Source organism: Conger conger, chromosome 3 (assembly GCF_963514075.1).
Source record: "Conger conger chromosome 3, fConCon1.1, whole genome shotgun sequence".
NCBI lineage: Eukaryota > Metazoa > Chordata > Actinopteri > Anguilliformes > Congridae > Conger > Conger conger.
The window spans coordinates 9,573,212-9,598,211 of NC_083762.1; the positions used below are offsets into that span (position 1 = coordinate 9,573,212).

Genomic DNA, 25,000 nt, shown 5'->3' on the forward strand with positions numbered 1-25,000 from the left:
CGGTTTCGGCTGCATAATTTACACGGGGACGGGGAGCGGCGCCTGGAGCGCACTCCGCTCCTCGCTGTTCCTCATTACTCTGCCGTTACCTCGTTATTGAAATGCTCCCCGCGCGCCCGGCCGAGCTCGCCTCGCAGACAGAGCCTGTCGCCGGGGCCTCCCGGAGGAAGAAAAGAGCAGAGAAGAAGAAAGGGCCGGGAGAGGAGTGCTCCTCTGTAAGTCTGTGGGCAGGGACGGCAGGAAAAGCCGATGAATATGTGACGGTACGGGAACGTGGCGCCGCTGTTTTCCCCTTTTTTTTTTTTTTTTTGCTTTTCTCCGTTTCTTCTCCCGCCCCCGCCGGGCTCCCGGGCCGGCGTCCGCGCGTCTCGCCGCTGAAACGCGGCCTCTGATTGGCCGGGGCCTGCGGACGCGTGGCGGGGTGTCTCGGGGCCCTGGAGGCCTGCAGGTGCGAGCGGATTCCGGAGCGGCCGCACACTGACGCCGCCTAGCACATCAGCAATCGCAGACACGACGCCCACACTTCCTCTACCGGCTGCGTCCAATACCCGTGCATACAACAGCGTACGCGTTTCTGCACGGGGAGACGGCAGCGGTATCTCTTCGTGTCCCTTATAGGCATAGCTCAGGAATTCAGTGAACAAATGTAAATTCACGTGCAACCTGCTTGCATTAATTTGTATTATTATTTTTTTCAATCACGCCGAAGCATTGAGATGTGAAGGAAACCTTCCCGTACCTGGTGTGGATTGACATCCCTGGGCTGTGCCCTGCTCTTATAATTCCCGCAGCCGTAATGAATATTATTTCCCACGGGGGTGGAGGTGTGGAAGAAAACACTGGGGTCTTAACTCTATAAGCTGAGACATTATTGAAATGATCACGCGTGCTGCTGGAGTCACTTCTCTCCCCTGTGTGACTATTATCGCCTGCAGACTCTATCTTCTGTGTGTGTGTGTGGGTGTGTGTGTGGGGGGGGGGGACCGTGTCTGTATGTGTTTGTGTGTGTATGAGAGAGAGAGAGAGTGTGTGCATGCATGTGTGTGTGTGTGTGTGTGTGTGTGTGGGGGGGGGGGGGGGGGGGACCGTGTGTGTATGTGTTTGTGTGTGTATGAGAGAGAGAGAAAGAGTGTGTGTGTGTGTGTGTGTGTTTGTGTGTGTATGAGAGAGAGAGAGTGTGTGTGTGTGTGTGTGTATGTGTTTGTGTGTGTATGAGAGAGAGAGAGAGCGAGAGAGTGTGTGTGTGTGTGTGTGTGTGTTGTGTGTTTGTGTGTGCTTTTGTGTGTGCTTTTGTGTGTGTGTGTGTGTGCTTGTGTGTGTTTGTGTGTGCTTGTGTGTGTTTGTGTGTGCTTGTGTGTGTGCGCGCGCATATACAACGGTGCATACTTGTGCACTCATGCATAGTCCTGGGTGTTTATGTCTGCAGATAGATGATGAAAGGTCATTGAAAGGTCATCATTTTTTTATAGAAAATTATTTGCAAAGTAAAGCAAGCAAAGAATACACCATCGATCACACTGTACTCTGTAAATAATTACCACCTGCCCACCAAGATTTTTTTTGCTGGCTTTTTTTTATTATTTCTAAGCTGCTTATTTTAATGAATCCCAACATACACGACCGTGCCTTCCAGAACCTGGCCTCTGTGAAGTGGGTGAAAGTGCCTTGGCACCCGTCTGAACTCCGCTCATAAAGGAACCATTCCGGGCTGCGCTTTTGTTGCCGGGTCCAGCAGGGCAGATGGTCCGGCAGGGAGATCCGGAACGACGCTGTTCCTCTCACCTGTTCACTTCAGTGTGTCGTGTCCCGCCGCACTTGGGAACGCTCCCAAGCGGGATTTAAAATGCAAGACTAAACCCAATAATACAGTAGAAACATTAGAAATTACGAGAATCTCGTCAATTTCAAACCACGGAATTGGATTCCGTTGCACGCTGTTACGCGTAGGCGATAAGTTATCTTATGAAATATATATGCTGATAACTTTATACCAAATCACATTCCATTTAAATGCATTAAAAGCTGTGAAATTGTAAAATTAATTCTGCACTTTTCTTTCCGCGGTAATGAAATTAGTTGGTAATGAACTGAAGGGGAACTGGATGGCAGTCTGGCAGATGAGTGCAGGTCTGGAGCAGTGTACGGGTAGGGATGTGTGAATAAATGGAGTGTAGATGACTGCTGAAATCCTTCAGAGTGCAGCGGGGTGGTTCAGAGATCGGGTGAAAACCTGGCTGGGGGGTGGGGGGGGGGGGGGTTCTGGTTTTACCGTTTCTGAAGAAGTGAGAGAGAGCGTGTCTCGTTCTCTCATCTTTTATTTGCTTCATTTATTATTTTTATGTATGTTTTTAGCTTCTTTTTTTTTTTTCACTATACCTCCAGTCAGTGTCATTAGCATCACTATACCTCCAGTCACACTTTCATTAGCAACACTATACCTCCAGTCACAGTGTCATTGGCATCACTGTACCTCCAGTCACAGTTTTTTTTTTTTTTTTTTGCATCTTAAACTTTGAACTGTACGAACAGTGCTATATAAATAAAGTTTGATGGATTGATTGATTGATCTCGGTGCTCCTGTCCGTGGAAGGAGGGTTGCTGTGTGTGTGTGGGTGACAGTAATTTATACAGTGAATGACTCCAATCACTGTATGAAAACACAGATATCCTGAACAGTATAACAAGCTTGTGTATGGGTGTGTGCCCATGCGTGCGCATGTTCATGTGTGTGTGTGTGTGTGTGTGTGTGTGTGTGTGTGTGTGTGTTTCTGAGAGAGGCAGATAGAGTGGTTGAAAGTGCATTACCTGGCTGAGTGATGTTGGTTGTTAGGGAAACTGCTCTGTACCCCAGCGATGGCCTACTTTCAAAGTGAAAAAGGCGACTGTCGGAAAGCGGAATGCTAATACAAAACTTAATATGCGTGCATATCAGGCATGGGCAAGGTGGTGGGCCGTGGTGTGGAATAGAGAGGCAGGGGGGCAGAGCTGAGAGGAGCTGACCAATTGAAGTTCCAAGGAGGAGTTAGCAGCACAGAAGTCACTGGGCTTAGAGAACAGGTTAAATTGTTATCTTGGAGTGAAGTGTCTGGTTCAATTCCGATCGTGTCACGTTAAGTAAAGGAGCCTCTTTGGACTTGCATATTGCACATCACTCCACATCTCGTGGAACAACAACATGAGCAGAATTTCTTTTAGAGCGGGGGTTTCTGCGGGTAGAGGGAGCGGGGGTTTGCTTTTAACTTTTTGCCATCAGCAGTCTGGACAGTCACAGGATCTTGCTTGCCTTAGGGTAGCGGCGGGGAAAAAAGAAATCGGAATAACTTTCTCGAAAGTGCAGCAAATGTTTTATCTTGAAAAATAAACAGAGGGAGGGGAGTTGTGTAAAAAATGTGTTCTATGGCATTACAGATTCCGTTTCAACATAAACTCTCTTTCAAGCACCATGAAGTGCTCATGTGGGCCAGGGTAATGATTCGCCGGAACTGGTGGGAAGAGATTAAAGGCTCCCTCTGTTTTTTTGGGGGCCCGTTTGATGTTGGCTGCGCTCTCTCTTTCCACAGTGGCTTTTTCCGACGAGCATCAGAACCGGATCGCTCCCACGCTGTCCGACCCCGCCCGGACCGGCCCGCTCTGCGGAGCCAGATAAGGGTGGCGGGGCCGGGGACGATGGCGGTGTCGGAGTCCGCCCGCGCGGCCCCGTACTCCCCCGTCCGCTTGGGACCAGCTTTGGTGGTTCCGCTTCCCTTTTCTGACAATACCCCCCCTTCCGCCTACCCGCAAATCTTTGGGAACGCTTCGATTGAGAGCTTGTCTCTCTCCGTCTGTCCAAAGCGGATCGATGGCGATCGATGTCGCCGTAGCTGCAGGGGTTTTAGATACGGCGGTCAGGGACTTGCTTTACTCGCCGTGAATGTGACTGAGCTGCTTGTCTCCATTTCCAGATTTGTGACTAATTGCTTGGGCTTCGCTGTCTCAACGCCTCTATGCCATTGCTATACCTCCAGCCACAGTGTCATTAGCATCACTGTACCTCCAGTCACAGTGTAATTAGCATCACTATACCTCCAGTCACAGTGACATTAGCATCGCTGTACCTCCAGTCACAGTAACATTAGCATCACTGTACCTCCAGTCACAGTGTAATTAGCATCACTATACCTCCAGTCACAGTGTCATTAGCATCACTATACCTCCAGTCACAGTGTCATTAGCATCACTGTACCTCCAGTCACACTGTCATTAGCATCACTATACCTCCAGTCACAGTGTCATTAGCATCACTATACCTCCAGTCACAGTGTCTATAGAGGCCCTATACCTCCAGTCACAATGTTATTAGCAGCAGTATACCTCCAGTCACAGTGTAATTAGAGCCCCTATACCTCCAGTCACAGTGTCATTAGCATCACTATACCTCCAGTCACAGTGCCTGTAGAGTCCGGTCACAGTGCCGCAGTGCACCCGAAAGCACTGCCAGCAAGTGTGGAATCAAGGCGTATTTTTATAGCAGATCTCAGGCTTGGCGTGCAGACGTTGCCGTGAGTTAAAATGGAGTGATAAGAATAAAGCCAAGGCCGGGCCTTACAGTAATACCAGCAGTGATCGTTAAAGAGTTTTAGCCTCTGAAATATCGCATAAGAGTTCAGCAGACTGCCGTCCTTTTATACTTCTGATGACAGGTAGTCTTCAGTCATTTTTCCCTAGAGTAGTTTGTGAAAAGCACATCACATTTCGCACAGGGAACTCATAAGATTTTTTATTTATTATTTTGCAATTCAGACCCACATTTCGGTACAATCTCTTTATGCTTTACTTTGCAGTCCCTGTCACTTGTGTATCTGACAGTTTGTGTCTGGTTCAATTGCCATTACACTAAGACACGTTTGGTCCTTACAATATATTTTGTGGATTATTATTTTCTTTTTTATTTTACATGTTGCTTGGCAACCACTTCCCAAACATTACTGCTGAGAACCCTATCAATGTTAAGGACTCGGGTATTGTTCGCCTGCTGTAAATTTGCCAGAACATGAACCATGAGCCTCTTCCCGTGGCTAAAAGCAGTCTTGACGTGCATCTCCCCTTTACCGTAAACACTTGTAACGGGCTGAATATTGTCAATGACAAAGCCTTGGCGCTTCTGGAAGCTGTTTAAGAAACCTAAGACCTCATTTGTTTCAATGACCAGCAGGCAATTTCCAGTCCCGCAGACACACTGGAGCCTCCGTCCTTTCATGGCGGTGAAAAAAAAGGAGAACGCAGAGAGAATAATCTCTGCGGACGACTCGCACCTCTCCTTCCTGTTTGTAGCATCGGGGGGAAATGTTGTTTCATGAAAAGGGCAATCGCTTGAAAATGAGGAATGATAATATGTACTGTGAGCAAGCCTTCGTAGTAACAGAGAGATAGGTTAGGAGCTGAACACAGTGCAGTGTTTTATAGCTTAAAAAAAAAAAAGATAAGCTTCTTTATAAAACATCCCTTTATGCTCATACAGTGGATGATTGCTTATTTCATCCTCTTTGATGTTTGTTAGAATCAGTGTTTATGAGTGTGTGTGTGTAAGATTATATATGAGAGAGAGGTAGGGAGAGGGAGAGAGAGAGAGAGAGAGAGAGAGCCTATATATAGCCAATGCTGCATAACATTGACATCCAGGCCTTAGAGCGTCTCCCATATTCTAATCATTCATCATGTAGGCATTTATTTTTCCCCAATCAATTTAGTGGTGCCACTGAGCTGAGGCAGTTTCTGCTTGATCACGCCGTTACGAGTCTGGCTCTGCTACTTCAGAGCTTTGCTAGCACGCAGCCTTCTTTAAAAACTGCATTTTGAAGCTCGTAAAAATATTGTTTAACAGGAGAGAATAAATGCATGTTTATTGATTGCCTTGCTAGTTGTTGTCCAGTGCAGTGGTTTCATGGGCCATAACTGTCCTGCGTAACTGCTGTGGACAGTATGGATACATGGAACATTGATTTATTTCAAATTAAAACGTTTCATACAGAAGATAAAAATGCGTATCGATGAGAGCAAATTAGAAGTCCAGATTTAGATGAATGGCATGTTCTTCCAGACACAAACAAAACCTTTGTTATTTCTCAAGGATGGTCGGTCTGTTTTTGAATGTCGACATAAACAGACATAGCAATAGACGCAACTCAAGTGGTTGTGTGCTATTTCTCTTGAGATGTTTTGGAGAGGAGTAGTAGAGTGGGATGGGGGTGGGGAGAGGGCGTAGGTGGGCCAGGGAAGACCTTGACCATCTGACCAGTCCGGGTGCAGCGCGGATGTAGGCCTGCTTCAGACAGGCAGGAGGGCCCAGGGCCGGAGGTCAGCTATCCCACAGGGCCCTGCGAAGATGAAAGCAGACTGTGAGCGTGGGGAGGATCAGGGGCCATCTTGTGGGCAGGATCAGGGTGGAAGGCACAGACCAGAGGGAAGCAGGCTGCCTGCTGGACCTCCGCCTAACCTGTCATAACCCTGCACATCTGTGAGGGTCTTCTCTAAAACACCTCGGTCTGCTGCTCCCAGCCCAACCCGATTCCTCGGCCCGGGCATCGTGAATCAAGTCAAACTCTCAATCCCCCCCCCCCCCCCGCATTAATTAGCAATTAGCACATTTGAAGCAAACACTATTTGGAAATGTACCGTTAAACATCCGTGAGGGAAAGAGTCAGGCAGATGCTGTAACCGATGCCTGGGTATTCACGACGGGCTGAATCTGGCTTCTCGCAGAAACGGGGGCTGAGGTAGCGTAATCCACGGCTAATTTGGCCCGCCGCTGAACGGCGGCGTTGTGCCGAGATCAGAGGGACGCGTTTCCAAAGTGCGGCCCCCCTCTCCGCCCCTTGATCCGCCACGATTCATGTTCAAAAGAGCCCACTTCTTTTTCATCCCCTTATTACGGGAGCTGGCTCGCGCTGCCCATTAACTCGGACTTCCCTTCGACCGGAAACCCTGGAAGGGATCTAAAATACTTCCTGATTCAGGTGACAGAACTTTTACGTTCCAGTTATTTTATCCAAAGTGACTTGCGGTTGATTAGACTAATCAGGGGTCACACCCCCCCCCCCCCAGGAGCAATGGGCCTTATTGTGGTTACACTGGGGTTTGAACCACTAACCTTATGGGTTCCGGTCAAGAAACTTCGCCAGTAGGCTTATAGACTGCCCCAACTTCTCTGCTTGTCTATGGAGACTTACTGTGCCGTATGTTTGCTCTGTTTGCCTGTGACCCCAATACCGTTTTAAAAGGTTTGGCTTGTAACTGGACGCTGTTTGTGGATCCGTTTCTTTCCGGACGGTGCGTCACTCCCAAGGGCCCAGAACTCCAGCACCAGGGCCGCATTTCTTGCGCATTCGCCAAAGGGCCCCTGGTATGGAGGACGGCCCCTGTGCCTGCCCCAGATACATTCATCCTCTTATTTAATCAGTTTTTTTCCTCTAAAGGAGAAAATGTCCCAATCTGCTTTTTCATTGGGTATTACCACAGGCAACCGTGAACGTAACAGGTCTGGTAAAAGAATAGATATGATTGGTGGTAAAAAAAAAAAAAAAATCTAGCACAGAACACCGTCTTCTTCCTGAAGCTCATTCATTGCGTTCATTACATGAAAATGAATGGGCACTGAGAGAAAGACGGCTAAAAATAAGCCTTTGTCTGACATTGTAATGAATCCAGGATACCGTAACAATCATTGTGATGCTTATTAGTTAACAAAAAAACATGGAGGAGTAGAAGTGAAAAGCTGAATGTGCTCATTACAGAGAGTTCCCATTAGCAATGTATACATGCTTTATGGGGGTTTGGCAGACGTGGAGACAATTTTTTAAATCATGTAACTGCTCTTATTACCTGGGTTAATACTGTCTCACAGTTATCCAAACATAGCAAAAAAAATCAGGTCTCCCAAACAGTTCATAATCCAGCCAGCCAACGAAATGCCTGTAGTCTGCATTATGTGACAGAACTGTTAATACACCAGTTTTACCTCATAGGGGTTCACAATCCTATTTACTGTCCACTGGGCACAGCAATCAAAGCCTGTGTGTGACCCAGAAGCTTATTGAGTGCGAGATTTAATTTCCATTTCGTCTGGCTTTTTAAAGGTGAAGACTGGGCACTTTTGGAAACGCACGTCTTAACAGCTGCGCTCTTTAACGGACGCGCACCGGGCTCCGCGGCTGCTGTTGTGACCGTTAGCCGCTACGACCCACGCCATTAAACGAAAACAAGGAGGAGGGCCATCGAAGTATAATCTAACACCATCGACTGCTTGTTTTGTCGGGAGGCAAATTGTAAAACAATTGATGTTTGAGAAAATGCCATATCACCGTGGCTGTAATCTTTTTCTGTTTTTCTTTTTTTTTTCTCTCCCCAGATAAAGCGTTTCTTTTGCCTTGGCTGCCTCTTTCTTATACAGTTCCATTTACATTTAGCCGTTTAGCAAATGCTCTTATCTAGAGCAAATTGCAAAAAGGTTAAGCAAAGAGCAAAGGCAATTTCAATTTGTACCCTGTCACAGTCGATGGTCGTAGTCCTTATGTAAACCTGTCACATAATGTTAAGCGCCATAGTTTTTACGAGAGGTGAATTGAGGATAGTTCTATAAGTATCTACCCTGTAAAAAAATAAATAAAAAATAAATAAAATTAAAAATAGCCTTAAGTGTTTTAGTCTTATATTTAGGCTTGAAGATTTTTTTTGGTTTAATAAAAATATTTCTCATGGGATAAGGCTGTTTCACTCATTTCAAGATGCGGTAAGACAACTTAACTAGTCAAGCCAAAAAAAAGAACTTAAAACAAGATGCTATTTTCTATTTGACAGACATTTTTTAAAAGTCTCATTCCAAGCCGAAATCACTCGTTACGACGGCAGTATATATCCCTTCATGCGCTTTCAGGCAGTCCTGCGAACTCTGTTTTCCTTGGCAGCGTTTGAGTAAAGCCAAGTTACCTCCTGCAGGCAGGACTCTGGGGCCGGGGTCTGGGTCACAGGAAGTGGCTAATGTAGAACATTCTGGACTGGTGCGCAAGTGAGTGGGTCGGTTCTGGGTAGGGGGCCCTGTGAGGCGGGCCGGGGGTGGGAGTTTAGTGAGACCCCACACGGCTCACCCCTCTGAGGGGTGTCGAGTAACTACAATAGCTGGCTCTTTTTCACCTCATTCCTGGCCATCCCGCTGAGTCACTCTCTGGCTGTGTGCTCAGTCTTTGTTTTGTGTGTGTGTGTGTGTGTGTGTCTGTGTCTGTGTGTGTCTCTGTGTGTGTGTCTGTGTCTGTGTCTGTGTCTGTGTCTGTGTCTGTGTGTGTGTGTGTGTGTGTGTGTGTGTATGTGTATGTGTATGTGTATGTGTGTGTGTGTGTGTGTGTGTGTGTGTGTGTGTGTGTGTGTGTGTGTGTGTCTTTCCTGTTCTTCTATGAACATCCCAACGGGTACTCTGACTGGGTGAAATGGACAAATGTTATGAGCCCTGAAACATTAAATATAGCGAAATTAAACCTCTCTGCGAAACGGCATAGCTTCCCCCTAACACTGTGCTCAGGTGAGATTCCTGTGTGTGTGTGTGTGTGTGTGTGTGTGTCTCTGCCTCTCAATCACCTGCTGTGAGTCATTGGTGTTACCAGAGCCCGGTACCCTATGAGGTGTCTGAAGGCAAGTCATCAGGAAGTGACATGCAGGGAAAAGGTCGCCGTAGCAATGGAGTGGGCCTGGGCTCAGTTCAAAGGAGAGAAGGTTTTCTTTTTTTGTCATCAGAGGATTTTACAGGTTTGTGCAGTGCATGTTGGTACGGTTGGACTTTTGGAGGATTGGAGACCGACAATTACCCTGTGCAGATCTGCTCCACTGTTGATTCTTCGGGATAAGCGCAGCTCCTCCTAACAAGCTTGATGCCTGTCTTCCGAGAAAGGAAGAGTCTTTTCTCTTATCCTTCAGGAAACCTTGACATTTTGCTGTGAAGTTATTCTTAAGTCATTTCACACCATGGTGGACAAATAGGATCAGTCTACTGGTTAACCTTCAAGGATTAAGCTCAGGCACACTTTTAAACATAAATCCTCTAATGAGATGGCATATTCCAACCACGCACCTTCACTGCATGTTTTTTCCTTCCGTTTGTCAGCGTCGTCTTCGCTGTGAATTTATCATCCTGAACGAACGAGGCTCGTGGACTCGTCGGTCCCAGTCTCTCCCAGCGTACCTGAGCTTCAGAAGTAGTTCAGCTCTAAAAGTGACAGCAGATGGACCCTGCAGCCAACTGCTCCATATCAAAGTGCAAGCGGGTTCAATGTGATGTGTGTCATTACTTCCTAAAGAAAAGTAATACTTTAATTGCCAATTAGGTCTCCCATCATCTCCTGGCACAATCTTGAGAAACTTCAGAGACTTACGCCTGGCAGTCATTATTTTCAAACTAACTGCCGAGTTGCTCTGTATCCTGGACTAGAGTGGGGCCCAGTAAAGAAAGCCACCAGTGGGAGGTGAAGGAGGCAAACAGAGGGGATGCTGGGAAGATTAAAAAAAAGGATTTCTTTAATTCTGTTTTTGTGGCGATGGGAAAACCCAAACCACCTGCGGGTCAACGCTTTCTGCTAGACTCTCGGGACAGCGGGGCGGACGGATTGAAATATAGACCGCGACTTGACTGGTGTCAAGACCAGGAATGGCGCATTTACACGACGGGAAGCCTGGAGGTGTAGGAGCTGCCCTTCCTCCTGCATTACGGAAGTCTCAGGCGGGGGAAAAGCACATTTTGTGAACATATAACGATCTCTCCCTGTTGATGAGAGAGAGAGAGAGAGAGGGGCCTGCTGTCGGTGCGCAGCAGAGGCTGAGAGCGTTAATAGAGGCCGCGGGGACAGCGGTTATCCTGCCCTCCTCAGGCTCTGTTCGGATCTCCGCGTTGCGTCCCGAGTCGTGACGGATGCCTCTGCGGGTCGGCCGGGCGAAGTCGACGCCGGGCGGGGCCCCATCGCCTGAACCTCTCCTCCCAGAGCCTGTCTGCTCGCGAACCTGATGCTCGCACTGTGAAAAACCAAAGAATAAGTCTCTCAACAAGAATTATAGTCTTATATTTAGGCTTAAAATCTCACTTTTCACTTTTTTTTGCTAGGTAAGACAAAAATATTGCCAATGAGGCGAGGCAGCTTTCTCTTTTCAAGGCTGAAACTCTTGTTAAGACAGATTTACGTTTTTTTGCAGTGTCTCCGGCTACATATTTTTTTTTTTTTTGCAGTGTGGGAAGCCGTTCTCTGGATTCTGCTCAGGTTCCCGCTGTTCCCAATTTACCGGGAAAAGGGACAGCGGGAAGCCTGTTTCCACACAAGCTATTGTTTGGAAAACTTTCAGCACAACAGAGTATTCATTATTATACGAGGCTCTCAGTGCTTGAGTGAAGGCCACAGTTTTAGCTCGCTCACCAGAGGCATATATTCGTAACCCTTACAAGCATTTATTTCTGTCATTGTTCCTCAGCGGCTTCATCATGTTACCTCTCAACCTCTCAACGGTTGACATCTATGTTCCGATCTGGATAACAGATCCAAACCCCCTGATCCTCAGCCTAAAAACAAATACAACCTGAATGCGTTTTGTGCTATTAAAAACAATGGCTGATACTGATTTAGCTCTCTGCAATGTCCCAGTCCTTGGTGTGCAAGTGCACGCGGAAATATTTCCCTTCAAATCTTCATTTGAGTGGCGTAACTTAGAGGAGACTTGAAATCCCAGATACATCCTGTTCAGTGGTGGGTATCTGTTGAAGTTGGGAACATCCTGCAGCCACTGAAAAATATTCTTTCAATCACATAATACGCAATGTTTTATGCAAGCTGTTTGTGGTTCTGTCGAGCCACCGCAGAAACAGCGGAAAGCGCTGTTGAATACCAATGTGTAAGATACCAGTATAAAGCCGAGAATATGCCGTGGAAAAAAAAAAATCAGAGGAAGAGGAATTTATTGAGCTGTGGCGAAAGCGTGAGGGTTTATTTAATCTGTCCGCAAACAGCTACCACTACAAATACGAGAAGAGAAACACATGAGAAGGAACGGCCGGCCATTTTGATGGAAGCTGCTGCTGACTTTGTGTGTCCTTGAGATTCGGTTGAGAAACTCACATGGGAAGGCCGGTGGTCAGCACGTGGCGCTCTGAGGCTCCAGAGGTCATTGTTGCTGTACCCCACGGGGGCGTGTGCTCCTCACAGTTCAGAACTGATGGGCACAGGAATGTCTGCTCCAATTCTTCCCTTTCTCTGGTGTCATAGTTAGTCATCGCTTTTAGTCATTTAGCGGAGTGATTTACATACAGAAAGGCTGAACTGAGAGCTGTGATGAGTTATTAGTGTCTTAGCCAGGTGTCACCCATGAGATAATGGGTCTCAGTGCAGTATTTTTCTTTAATAAATATACATGTGTTGTTGTTGTAAGATCACTGCCAAAGGCTGCTGTCAGGCCGCAGGCCCCTGGGGCAGGATCTAGCTCTCTCTGGTGGGGGGGAACCAGCTCCCCCGCTGGGCCCATCTCCTGCCCACAGCTCCAAGCCCGGTTCCAGCAGAACGGGCCCTCTCCCGACTCCACACTGAAACAATTAGGGAGGCCCAGCCCAACCCCCCCCCCCCCCCCCCCCCGCTCGACGGGCCAGCTGCAGGACAGAGTCAAGGCCTCGGAGCACGTGGGGGGGGGGGGGGGGGGGGGTTGCCGTCGGCCGTCTGCCGTGGCAGGGGGGGGTTGGGGGGGGTGGGGGAATTGCGCTCCGCCATTACCTGATAGGCGAGAGCACGGGAGACGGCTTTGATTATCGCCATTATCATTATCATTAGCTCCCCCTCCTCCCACTATCATTACTGGTGATGATAATTGCGCGGCTGAGGGCTCGACTTCACCGTTCGCCGGGGCCGCGCCCCCCCCCCCCCCCGTCGGCCAGCTGTGGTTTCCGTTCCGTTCACCTTGGCGATGCTCGGCTTGTGAAACCGCCGTGAAGGTCAGGTGGTAAGGAGGGAGTCATGGCGACGGGGGACACCCCCCCCCCCCCCATAACTTCACATCTGAAGCCCATCAGACAAGATTTGAATTACCCTCTTTCAGCTGCCATCAGGTATTCATAATGAACATCTTTGTACGTCAACAAACAAGGAGGCACTTTTAAGGCTTGTGGAAAAGGAGTCTTGAAATTGCTTCCCTAGTAATAGATTTCTTCTGATGAATGGCACTAATTTTCAGACCACATAATCAAAATCCGCTTGAATAACCTGCAAAAACCTCCGCTCTAAGTTTGGTCTTTGTTATGCTTCACTCGGATTCAATTTGTGTGTGTATTTTTTTTATTTATTGAGTGCTCTTATCCGATCAATACGGGTTTGCTGGTCCAAAAGCAAAAGAAACAATTTTAGACCCCCTGAATGAAAGAGAAAGGATTGCTATTTTTGAGACAGGGAACATGTGTGAAGATGGAAGATTAAGGGAGGTACGGAGGAGAGGAGGGCGGGGGGTTTTTATCCAGACAGAAAATTGTTTTTCGGTTGTGTGGTTCAGACCTCAAGCAAAGGACAAATTGGTCATTGCTGAGATTTACCGCTCTTGAGGGAAGCCATTTTGTTTCCCATACCTTCTGATGGACATATTCAACAAAATAATCACTTCACTATATTGTATGTAACTTCATCTTGTAATGTTGTAATAGGTTGCAGTTTTGATTCCCTGCTGGGAGTAAAATATCCAGCTGATAAATGGATTGAGTATGAGGGAAATGCTTAATGAACTGTTGCAACAACAAAAAAAATCTAATGTAAATTCTTTTTTACAAAATTACATTTTTTTTATGCTTTAACACAGTTACAAATTCATTTATTTGGTATTTCACTGGCACATAGTGCTTGCATTCTTTCACTTATCCACTGTTCATTTGCAATTCTGACACAAAATTGACATTTCGTTTTTAATAACTTTTATGTATAAAGTAAATGGTCATTGAAATCACATTTTTAGTACTAGCAAGTATTCCCAGAGCCAGGGTAGATGTATCTGAATAGACCCCAAAGCCCAACTTACCTCAGCCCAATAGTTCATGTGAGACTTATTTAACAAAATATTCAATATAGTAGAAAATTCAATAAGGCAGGCCTTAAGGGGCCTTGCGGCAAAATTGTTCTTTGTAAGAAGAAAATTCTGTTGCAAGTTTGAGACCTCTGCAGTATAATAGTGATTTTTTTAAAATGAGTATTAAAAAAAGAATACAATTGAAATTCCTTTTTTATTGCAGCACCAAATGTCTGATCAATGCACTTTGCCTGGGGTGGGGTTTTTTGAATAAGCTTCCGTTTACCTGGAAAGTTGAATTTAATTTAAAAATGTTTATTCCGCTTACGGTTTGTAATTAAATCTGCAAGTTGACTGGCTGTAGCAGCCATAGTGTTTTGCATAATAACTGAAAATTACTGTGGTTCATTCAATGTATTATTATTTTTTTTGTCTTCTTACAATATGATTTGTGCCAAGACAAGTTTCTTTTTTTTTTTCATTTCCCCTGCATATTGCAGTGGATTTCAAACTTCAACCAGGAACAGTACATTGTGGAGTGTTAGTACCTACATTAAAATCCATGGAAAAATGAGTCCCATCGCTCAAATTTGTACATAATTACATATGGCCACCATACTGAGATTTTACGGGTTAAAACAATAAAAAAATACAAGTGTTTGAACACACAACCGCGTATCTAAAATCATACCTACTCGCATCAAAATCCAATAACCTTTGTTGCTGGAGCGTTTTAGCACTAGTAGCAGGAAGGAATGAATGATAAGGAAAAAAATAAAAGGAAAACAGCAGTAACAATTTCCAGAAAATGAAAGGTATTTGATCCCGCTTCCTCCTCACCCTGGCTGGATGGTATTTCTCTTGTGTTGTCATTTTGGCTGATGAAATAGGGCACGGAGGTTAGCGCTTTTATTGTTATGGGTTAGCATCAGAGGTACTGTAGCGCTCCGTGGCAGATGGGGAGGCAGCATACATGTTTAACAGCAGGTTCCCCGGGCCCCAGCGAGAGGTCAATTAGACCGCAGCGCTGCCTCTTTGCGGAGACGCTAAACGTAAAACCCAGTCTGGTGATACGACCGCGCTCGGTCGCCGACCGGCGATCAACCGACGCCAGCCGGTCCGACGGCCCCGCTAACGTCCCGCCCTAATGCGGAATCGTGGGTATAGCAGCGCTGCCATTACGTGACGTGGTCGTTGGCTGGAGGAAGCGATGGTGCCCTGATAGAACTCACCGGAGCGTTTAGAGTCGGGGGCGAGTGCGGGGGTCGGAGCGGTGGGGTAGCGTGTAAGCGTGGGGGGGGGGGGGGGGGGGTTAAAAGCGGGCTTGTCGAGAGAGGACGCCTTAACCGCGGCATGCTGTTTACTGAAAAACACCGTATGAGGTTCAGCTTAGAAAATGAGCTTTTACAGATTCAAAAAAAAAATTTCCTGGTAATGCATCCGCGGACATGGCCTTTAACCTTAAAGGTGAAAACTGGCGTTTTTAAAAAGCGAGGCCTCTCGTCGTGCGACGGGCGAAAAGGCGCTGTCGCACGATCCTTAGCGCCTCCGCGTACACGCTCAGACACTGACAAAGCTCCAGAGCAAAAATAAATAAATAAAACGCAAGGCTTTTATGTGCAAAAGCGTGCTCTTCCATTTCCATCAAGCCATAAAGCAGCTGAGTGCTGCGAGCCGAAAAAAAGCGTGTCCAAAATGTTAAAGAATGCGCAGTGTGAAACGCGGAGCGGGAATTGTAGACCATCAGCTTTACCGGCGGAGACGGAATTCATCTCCTCGGAAAGAGCTGGCAGCTCTCACTGTCGGGCCCTGCCGATGTCTCGCATGAGTCAGAGAGATGGAGGGCGCGCTACATCTCCGCCGGCAGCCGGCACTTTTTGGGGGAATGAATTGCCCGTTGGAGGAGCGGAGGGCTCCGGAACAGTCTGCCCGGCCCTCCGCCGCCACCGCTCCGTTCGCCCGGGACCCGCCATCCGCACCTCCCCGGAGGCGCTGTGGCCCTCTGCTCGCGGGCCCTCCAGCTCCGGCCCGGAAGCGAGCATGTGGAAGCGTTCATCTCCAGCGAGGCCCTGCAGATTGTGGCCTTTATGGGAGGGAGGGGGGGTGGGGGGGGGAGTCAGGGTGGAACGTTTCACAGAATGCCCCCCCGCAGAGAGAATTGGGTCCAGTAAATAATTTGAGCTCCAGGCAGCGGAGGACTTTTGAAGTCCGGGGCTCCCCTGGGGCCGCCAGCCCCCCGATCCAAAACTCGCAGAAGAAAAGGCTCACGGGGGGAGCCGGCCAATCTCAAACACACCGGCCATTTTTCAAACAAACGCCAATATCCCTTTTCATCCTGCGGACTATCCTGCCCGCCCAGAAACTTCTCTACCTCCCCCCCCCCCCCTCCGCCGACAGGGAGAATGAAACAGATTTTATTGGGCTCTGCTTACCCTCACGCAGGCCTTTTTGGTTATCTTGGCACGGGGTGCGCTTTAGTACCACTGTGCTATTACAGCAGTGAAACGGTGTGTTTTTCTCTGGGACTTTGAAGTCTCCAGTGTGTACGTTTCTTAATCCTGGAGTTTCTTTTCTCGTAAATAACTTGATAATGGCTGGGCCAGCTGCATTTCTGCGTTAAACACATGCACATGGCCGTGGCTTCCCTGGCGTGTTTCGCATTAACCAGCGACAACACGGCCTTCCTGGACCAAGTAAAACAGACACTTTCATGTGTTCCAGCTTTCCTCTGACACAACGGGATATTTCTCCATCTTCCCGGTGTCCAGACCACAAAGCCGCAGAACAAGAAGACTTATATTGCAGGGTAAATGATTTCCAAAGTGTGTTCTGCGGCTAATTTCATATTGCTAAAAAAGTAGTCGATTTTATTGTTTATAGAGCTTGACGAGAGGCACTGACTGTGTCGCCACCGTGGTCTGAGGCCCACTTCCTGTTTCGACGACTTCTCCACGCGAACGGAAAGAGAAACCGTGTTTGTTTACGCCTGCGTGATCTCCCAATGAATTTATGTTGGGTCCATAAGCGCTACTGTGGCTATCCAAACAGAAGCCAATTAATGCTAAGCAGTTAATTAATGTTCTTATTAATTTGCCATTAGGACTGTGTTATCGTAATGTGCTGGGCCTGACGGACCATCGGAGAAATGATCCTTTCTGCAGAGAAAATGGAGTCCTGTTCGCGGTGTTGGATATTCACGCCGTGGATAGTGTCTGATTTAGACTCCTTTGAATGCACGCCTGAATGGGAGATAACTGAAGCAAACGAAGGTCGCGAGTACTTTCTAGTTTCTTGGGGATGTCAGAAGTCAGTTTTTTTGCTATCTAAGTATGCAAGGCCAGTACAAGTGCTTTGCCTTTGTCAGGCCGTGAATGCTATTCTTTTTGAGTGATAAGTGGGTAAGCCTCATTTCAAATTTTCTAATCTGTTTATGTTTTTGTATTCCTAAGCCTGGGTGGCCTTGTGTTTGCAAATCATTCTTGCTACAGAGGTGCCATAACAGAAAAGGGAGCATTCTTCTATAGTGCTGCAATGCTGCATTGAGCACCCTTATTACCAAAATACACAAATAATTAAGGGTATTCCATGATAACTGAACCAATATAAATACAATTCCAATACATATTGACATTGTTTGGGCATTTGATTGTGCTTTTTGTTTGTCATTTGATGTTTAATTGCGGCCATCTTGCACCACTTTGAAAATGCAATAGAAATGGTTACATTTATATTTGAAAGCAGAAAACAGAAAATCACAGCTGGCAGATCTGTGTTGTTTCAGGGGATGTAGATTGTGAGCGGTCTGAAGTTTCTCAAAGGAACCTGCAAGGTAGAACAAAGGGGCATTCACATGAAGCAAGCGGTGTAATTGTGTTTGTAATTTCATGTATTATGCGTAATTTCTTAATCGGCAGTTTGACGACTTGCCAGTTTTGTTTAATCGTGTAATTTTTTGAATGCGTTGCATAGTTCTTCGAAGATGTACTTGTGTATTTAACCTGGGCTGGAATAGACGTAGGCAGGGTGTGCGTTACCGTAAGAACAGTGGGCTTTGAGATCCACGGATCGTGTAGCGTTGGGTGCGGACGGCGGGCGATAACGGAGCGAAAGGCATCTGTTGTTCATCATCACACACAGCTGTGTGTTAGTGAAATATGTGAAAGCTCCTTCGGGGAGGCGGAGGAGGGTGACACGCCCTTCAGGTGGAGGTCCAGACGGGAGTGGGAGTAGGGGTGATGGGTCAGGGAGTGGGGGAGCTCAGAGCCCTAATATGTCTGCGCCGTCTCCTCTATCCGCCCCCGTAAATGCCCCGGCCCTTGGGAGAGCCGCACTCCCTCAGATAAAAAAGCACTTTTGCCGAGTTCAAGGAGGCAGGCCGGAAAACAAGTTTGGCTTCTCCAGGCGGCCGGCCGTTACGGGCCCGTGATGATGTCACCGCTGAGGGCTCTGCTCCCCAGTACCGGGCTGGTTTGCGTTTTTTGGTTCTGAGAATAGCTGCCTCTGTGAAGGCCAAGGAAAACACGGTGGGCCAGTCGCCCTGAACTTGAATGAAACGGGATATCTTAACCGAGTCTCAGGAAGGACATATCCTTGAATGCTGTACCTTGAACTGTCTACCTTTTAATGAGCCATTTCTGTGATTATTGAATTTTCGGAGTTGCCATTTGCAATAGCTGTTATTGAAAATTGGATATATGGGTCCATTATTACATCCATATGTAGTAGAATAGCATTGTGTAGCATATGTTGTTTTGTATAGGTTTAGACATCATCTTTAAAAACCCTGTAGTTAGATTACCATGATAAAGGAGGATTTAGCCTTGAAATATAATAGTATACTTTATCTTACAATAGTGCAGGACCTGCAATACGGTTATGTATTCCCCCCGCGCCTCACTATGACGTACGTTCAATTTCATGTGTTCAATTTCTTTCCTGTACAGTTTTGCTTAACAATACTGAAAATAACCCTGCTTGTTCAGTTTTGGAACAAGAGACTCGCCTCAAAACTGTTCGGTCTCATTCGGTAGTCAGACCCATTAAGCCTTCCGCTCCAGCGGTAACACGCGGAGATGGGAGAAGACAAATACGGCAGGACGGGGCGGCAGCCGCCAGGAAACAAAATGGAGGCCGGGCGCCTTCTCTATTTCGGGCTTGTAAGTGCATATTTAAGCTGTAGTGCGCACCACTGTGTACGGTGTAAACAGGTATCATTCCTCCTGGCCATGAACTGACAGCCAGGCGCGGGCTGGCCCCCGCAGCACAGCTTCTTAAGACGCTCGGAGACGTTAGCGCTTTGATTGCCGCTGTAAGTATGCAGATATTTTCAGCCGGAGCCAGGTTGTTTGTTCTGGATTTCCTCTGAGATTCCTACCTCTGGGCTAAAATAAATAGAGGAGCCGCGATGATTAGCAGCCAGGCGCGTCGGCGTTCCCAGAAGGGCCGGGGGGGAGGCAGCCTTTCCCGTCTGCCACCCGAGTATTCCCTCCGCTTCCCCTCACTCTCCGCACCCACTCCCCTCACATTCCCGGGACAGGATTCCCGCTCCCCCGTGGGGGAGTGAGGGCGGGACTCTTCCGGCGCGTTCCAGCGGGGAGGAGGAGGCGGCGGCGTTCTGAGAGGAAGTGTCCCGAGCGCTTACAAACGCGTACGCGGGAGGTGACCCGCGTTCAGAGAACGTATCGCCGCACCGCCAGGAATGCGCCGAGTCAGCGCACCCAGGCCCCCGGTGAGCAAGGCGCGGCTTTACCGCGGCATTACCGCCGGGGTTCCGCCTCAGACCGCCACATCTGCGCTCTCCCCTCCCGCGCCTCAACGGCTGCCGCCGATAATTACTTCCATAACTCCGATATGGACACGGGGGTGTGTGTGTGGGGGGGGGGGGGATGTTCATTCATACCGTTCCCGTGAGACTGGCGGAGAGAGAGAGGGGGCTGTTTCTCATTCACGGATTACAAATGCTTTTTTTTGCGCAAGCCTGTGAGAAAGGTCTCCAGAACCAGAATGATTTGTTTAATACGTGGGTGATGTGCTTCCAGGACAGAATGACCCTGCTGACCCGCTCGGAGGTTAGGGCCATAGATTTCTCTCTCAGGCCTGCCTGGTCCATTTTCAACCAGTGTAAAGATCGTTAAAAAAAAACAAAACGGTGAAAAAAAATTGTTTGGAGAGAAGACAGCTGTGGTTGTTCAGTGTGCGTGTTGGCAGGCCTTTGCGTTTCGCAATACAGGAAATCCCATGTTTGAGAACCTTGTGCATACAATTTATTCTCCAACTGTCATCAAGAGTGCACTGTAAAATCTAAACTATGGGTGCTCATGAAATATTGTTTGCGAGTAGCTTTCTGACGTAGGAGCAGGTCTTAGGAAGAATTCTACATTTTGGACAGCGTGTACTGGAAGTGAGACTACCTTTCTAATCATTACAGAGTAAATGAGTCTGATGGGGAATACCATTAGTAAGAGATGAGCAGCTACCATCCAATTACAGATCCCTTTAATGTTGCTAGCCCTTGGTTGATTTCCACATACATTTGACAATTTCTTCTTCCTAAAGTTCTTTAAGCGAGAACATGAATTGCTTATACTCATTTACTTGCTGCTAATGGCACAATTAGTCTTCAATCATGAAGTAGGTCATCTTGATTGGTCTGAATGTATTCTTAATTATTCATTGTTCATTTATGCAGCCGCGAGTAAAAATTAGCCCAGGAATCTGCAAAGTGGAGAAAATTACATACTTTTTCACAGCTTTGGTATTGATCACTGATTTCCTCTCTTTCTCTCTCCCGCTCTCTCTCCCTCTCCCTCTACATCACTGCTCCCTCCCTCTCTCCCTCCCTCCCTCCACCTATCTCTCTCCCTCCCTCTCTCCCTCTCTTTCTTCTCTTTCCCTCTCCATCACCTCTCCCTCACCTCTCTCTCTCTCCCTCCATCTATCTCCCTCCCTCCCTCACCTCTCTCCCACCCACCCTCTCTATCTCTTCCCCTCCCTTCCTCTATCTCTCTCCCTCCCTTCTCCTCTCTCTCTCCCTCTTTCTCTCTCTCCCTCACTCTCTCCCTCCCTCCACCTCTCTCTCTCGCCCCCTCTCTCTCTCCAGTGAAAAAGAATGTGGATGAAGTTGACGAAAGGAGGGTGAACCAGTTCAAGAAGAAGGCGAAAGAGTTGCGGATCTTGGACTCCAAGACGGCTCAGAATCTTTGTAAGTGTCCCCTTCCCATTGTCACACTCCCTCCAGGCGTCCGCATTTGCATTCAACCACGCGACAAATTCAAATGTTATGTCGTCTGCAGAGCACCTCAAATCCCCTAGAGGCACGACCTGAAACAAAATGGCTGCTTCCCCACTCCCGCGAGCCAAAGCTGGACCTGGCTTCGTCTCCCAGCATATTCCGAGGTTAAAGAAATAATAAAACGGGAGTAATGAAATGCACGAGCCATTGAAAAATGCGCGTACTAAATTATGCTTCATGTTATTGTACAAACAATTATAAAGGCACACGTTGAGAAGAAATTGCGAAGACTTAAGTTTCACGCCTCTATCAAATGATGCGGCAGTCTTCACATAAGAGCGCAATTTACTCACACCTGCTTTTAAGACCGCGGCTAACCATCACAAATCAGGTTGCGACAACTAATTAAAACACACAAACGAGCCGGTTTGCTGGCGCACGCCGCGACACATTCCTCATCCTCCTTGCGCGCTGTACGTCTCGGGCTCCACTCTCATCTCAGCGGAGACGCCGAGTGAACGCGCTGTCCTTAAAACGTACGCCGTGCGCCGTGTAGATTAGCCGGAACCCCTTCAAGGCTCTATTTTGCAAAGGTCCATTTAGATTTGTTTCAGCAATTCAAAGCGGCTCTCGGTCCCCCTGAAAGCAGCGGGGCCTTTGTTTCCCCGCGCGGCCCTGCTTTGTTGTCGGTGCATTAGCGACGGCGGAATTGCATCCCGCGTATTACCCGGGCCGTCCTTTCATCTCCCGCGCGCTCTCTCCCCCCCTCCCCGGCGGACGGTAACTACTGTACCGCTCGCTTTATGTGTACTTTCAGTCTCTCGGCGAAAAGACTATAAACAAGCGCGTAAACAGGGCCGTCGTGTTCGACGGGCATTCTTCCCTTCAGGCCCGCCGCCTTGAGAAGGGAACGCTCCGCCGTTTCCTCGAAAGTTACGTCTGTATCCGCCCGGGCCCGGGAAACGGAAAGCGTCCGGATTTTGGCGCGTTTCGGGGAGGGGGAAACGATCGATGGGACAGGTGCTTTTTCAGCAGGGGGGGACAGGCGGGAGTTACCGCGCGTGGATCGCGTCCAACTCCCCTCGACGCCTCTCACGCGATAAATATGAAGGAGCCGCCCGCGGCCCCTAAATCTCCGGGCCTGTTCCGGGGACGCGGGCAGGCAGTTATACTCCATCACCCCCGCGTCCCTTCCCCCCAAACACGGAGAGGCGTGCGCCCGAGGCGCCGCAGCCGAACGGGGGGACGGCGGCTCGGCCGCTCTGCGGACATCGGATATCGATCGCGGGATTACGCTCTGCTGTCACACGCTGTGTCCCGCTGAAAAGGCCTGACCCCGCCTTCCCCTTGTCTCCCGAATAACCGATACCTGTCCTCAAAAAGTGTGCGGATGAATTCATTACTGCTGCCTGTCCGGGTGATGGATGGGACAGGTATGAGAATGCACTTTCTGTTGTGCTGTTTGTGTGTGTGTGTGTAGTATATCATACATTCATTCATACATACATGCATACATACATACATGAGTGTGTGTGGCCGTGTGTGTGTGTTTGTGTGTGTGTGTGTGTGTGTGTGAGAGATTTACTACACACACAGTATATACAGTATATATCTCTCACACACACCCACACCCACACTCATGTATGTGAGTATGTATTTATTAATAATAATAATTGAGGTATGATATACTACACAACGTGTGTGTGTGGTTGTGTGAGATACATACATATATACTGTGTGTGTGTGTTTGTTTGTTTGCGTGTGTGTGCGCATGTGTGTAAGCCGTCCATATAATTCATCATGTGGCTTTTCTTACACGGTGTGTGTGTGTGTTACTGCCCCAGTCATGCTGGAGCAGTTCCTATGCAAAGACGAAAACATGAGAGCTCATGAAATATATATCGTGCAGGAGTATAATGAAGCAGCAGGCTAACCGTTTGCTTACCCAGACTTTCAGCCTCTTTTTAATACGGAGGAAGGAAAGCCCCGTGGTCAGTAAACCTCTGAGAAATAAACAAACATTCACCCCCCTCTCCCCGCGCTTCTTTGGGTCCTTATTTCAAAAGTGCTGTCAGGACAATCGGAGACTGGCCTCCTGCCCAGAGCTCGATACAGTCACTTCCTAAAGTGAAACTGACAATTAAGCTACTTCATTTAGGGGCAGGCGGGGGGAAAAGAGAGAGGTGGTGGAAACAGAGTGCGGTGGATGAGCAGAAGGGCGACGGAGGGGGGGAGGTGTTGTTTATCTGCCATGTTCTATTACCACCCCAGCCAGATGGGATCCACATTTTTTTTTTCCTTTTTTTTTTTTTTTCCTCCTCTTTCTGAGAAAACGTCAATGGCAGCCGCAGAAGATCTCACCGCCGCCGTTACAATGCGTTGGCAAGGAAACGTGCTGCCTCATGATTCATACGCTCACCGGCAGGGCGTCAGGAGACCGCAGGGTTTAGCAAATTGCTGCTGCCCTCAAACCCAGAGCACTTTCACTGCCAGCAAGAGAGAGAAATAAATTACTGCGAGGGAAACAAATATCTATAGATATTTTTGGTCTTCACAGAGTTATGTCTGATTTCAGGGTGGGGGGGGGGTTGGTTGGAGACAAGAGGAGAAGGAGGAAGAGGAGGACTCTGGGTTCTCGGTTCTGGGTGAGTCTCGAGAGACCCTGATGGACAGCCAGACGGGCCACGGACACAGGAAGGCCCACTCTGGAAAGGACGGAAGTTAACAGTGTGTCGTGTTCATCGCTCCTGCCATGTCAAACACTCAAGGATTCCTATGCCCAGACTGGTTAGTCCTTTCTATGGTGGGCTCTACTGACATTGGCTGTTGGATCCGGAATATTCCAGCATTCCCGCGTCTCCTACTCACTCGGTGACTCAGAGGCAGTGAACTTACGGCCGGACATTAAGCCGGAGTCGTCTGAGATGGGAATCCAGGCTGACCCATCCTCCCTAGGCATTATGGGTAGCCTGAGTAACTGCCTAAACCCCTCCCCCTCGCCCCCACCCTCACCCAGCTGTTTAATGGTCTCTAAAAGCAGGCCCCCCCACAGTCCCGGTTTAAGGAGTGTTTGCTGTAAAAACACATTTTACTCCTTCCTGTCCGTACCCCGGGACAGGGCGGAGGTCTGCCCTGCCCAAGCACTGGGAGGCAGGGGGCTCCTCCAACCATGAGTGGGCTAACCTGGAGAGAAATGAGCGGAGGCTGGGAATGTGGGGGGGGGGGCTCAGGAGCTGTTATCACTCTGCGGAGACGAGTCCTGACCGCCCGTGTGCGGTCCTGCGTTAATGCGGACAGATGCAAACGCTCTCACTCTCCCGGTTTCAACACTCTTCTTTTGTCGTGTTTTTTCTTTCTTGTACTTTAAGTGCTCAGCGGAGGGGCTGTCTCCGAGAAGCTTCAAGCCCTCGTCTCGGCTCCTCGAACGGCGCTCGTTTATAAAAGCAGGCTACAGGAAATCGGTCCCTGCGCCCGTGTGGGGGGTGGCCAGAAAAAAGAAAGGAAAACTACAAATTATAATATTTGCTGTTGCGTGCAAGAATCTACTTTTTCTGCTTATTTTTTGCAGCTTACACTTTGTTTACCAAAAATATATATTTGTTGACCTATTGTGTACGTATGCTTTGATAGTAGACAGTGTAAATAGTAGATAAATAAGTGAATAAATACATATACTGTACTGTATATACATTATATATCTACATTTATGTATACTATGTGAATATACTGTAT

The 25,000-nt window shown here is 48.1% G+C and overlaps 1 protein-coding gene across 1 annotated transcript in view; it reads left to right on the plus strand.

The window, feature by feature from the left end:
* Positions 1 to 25,000, plus strand: part of diaph2 (diaphanous-related formin 2) — a 482,385-nt gene that overhangs the window by 246,539 nt on the left and 210,846 nt on the right. Inside the window, 1 exon segment of the mRNA XM_061234698.1 lies at positions 21,137 to 21,238. Within this exon segment, the coding sequence (XP_061090682.1) occupies positions 21,137 to 21,238 (102 nt within the window).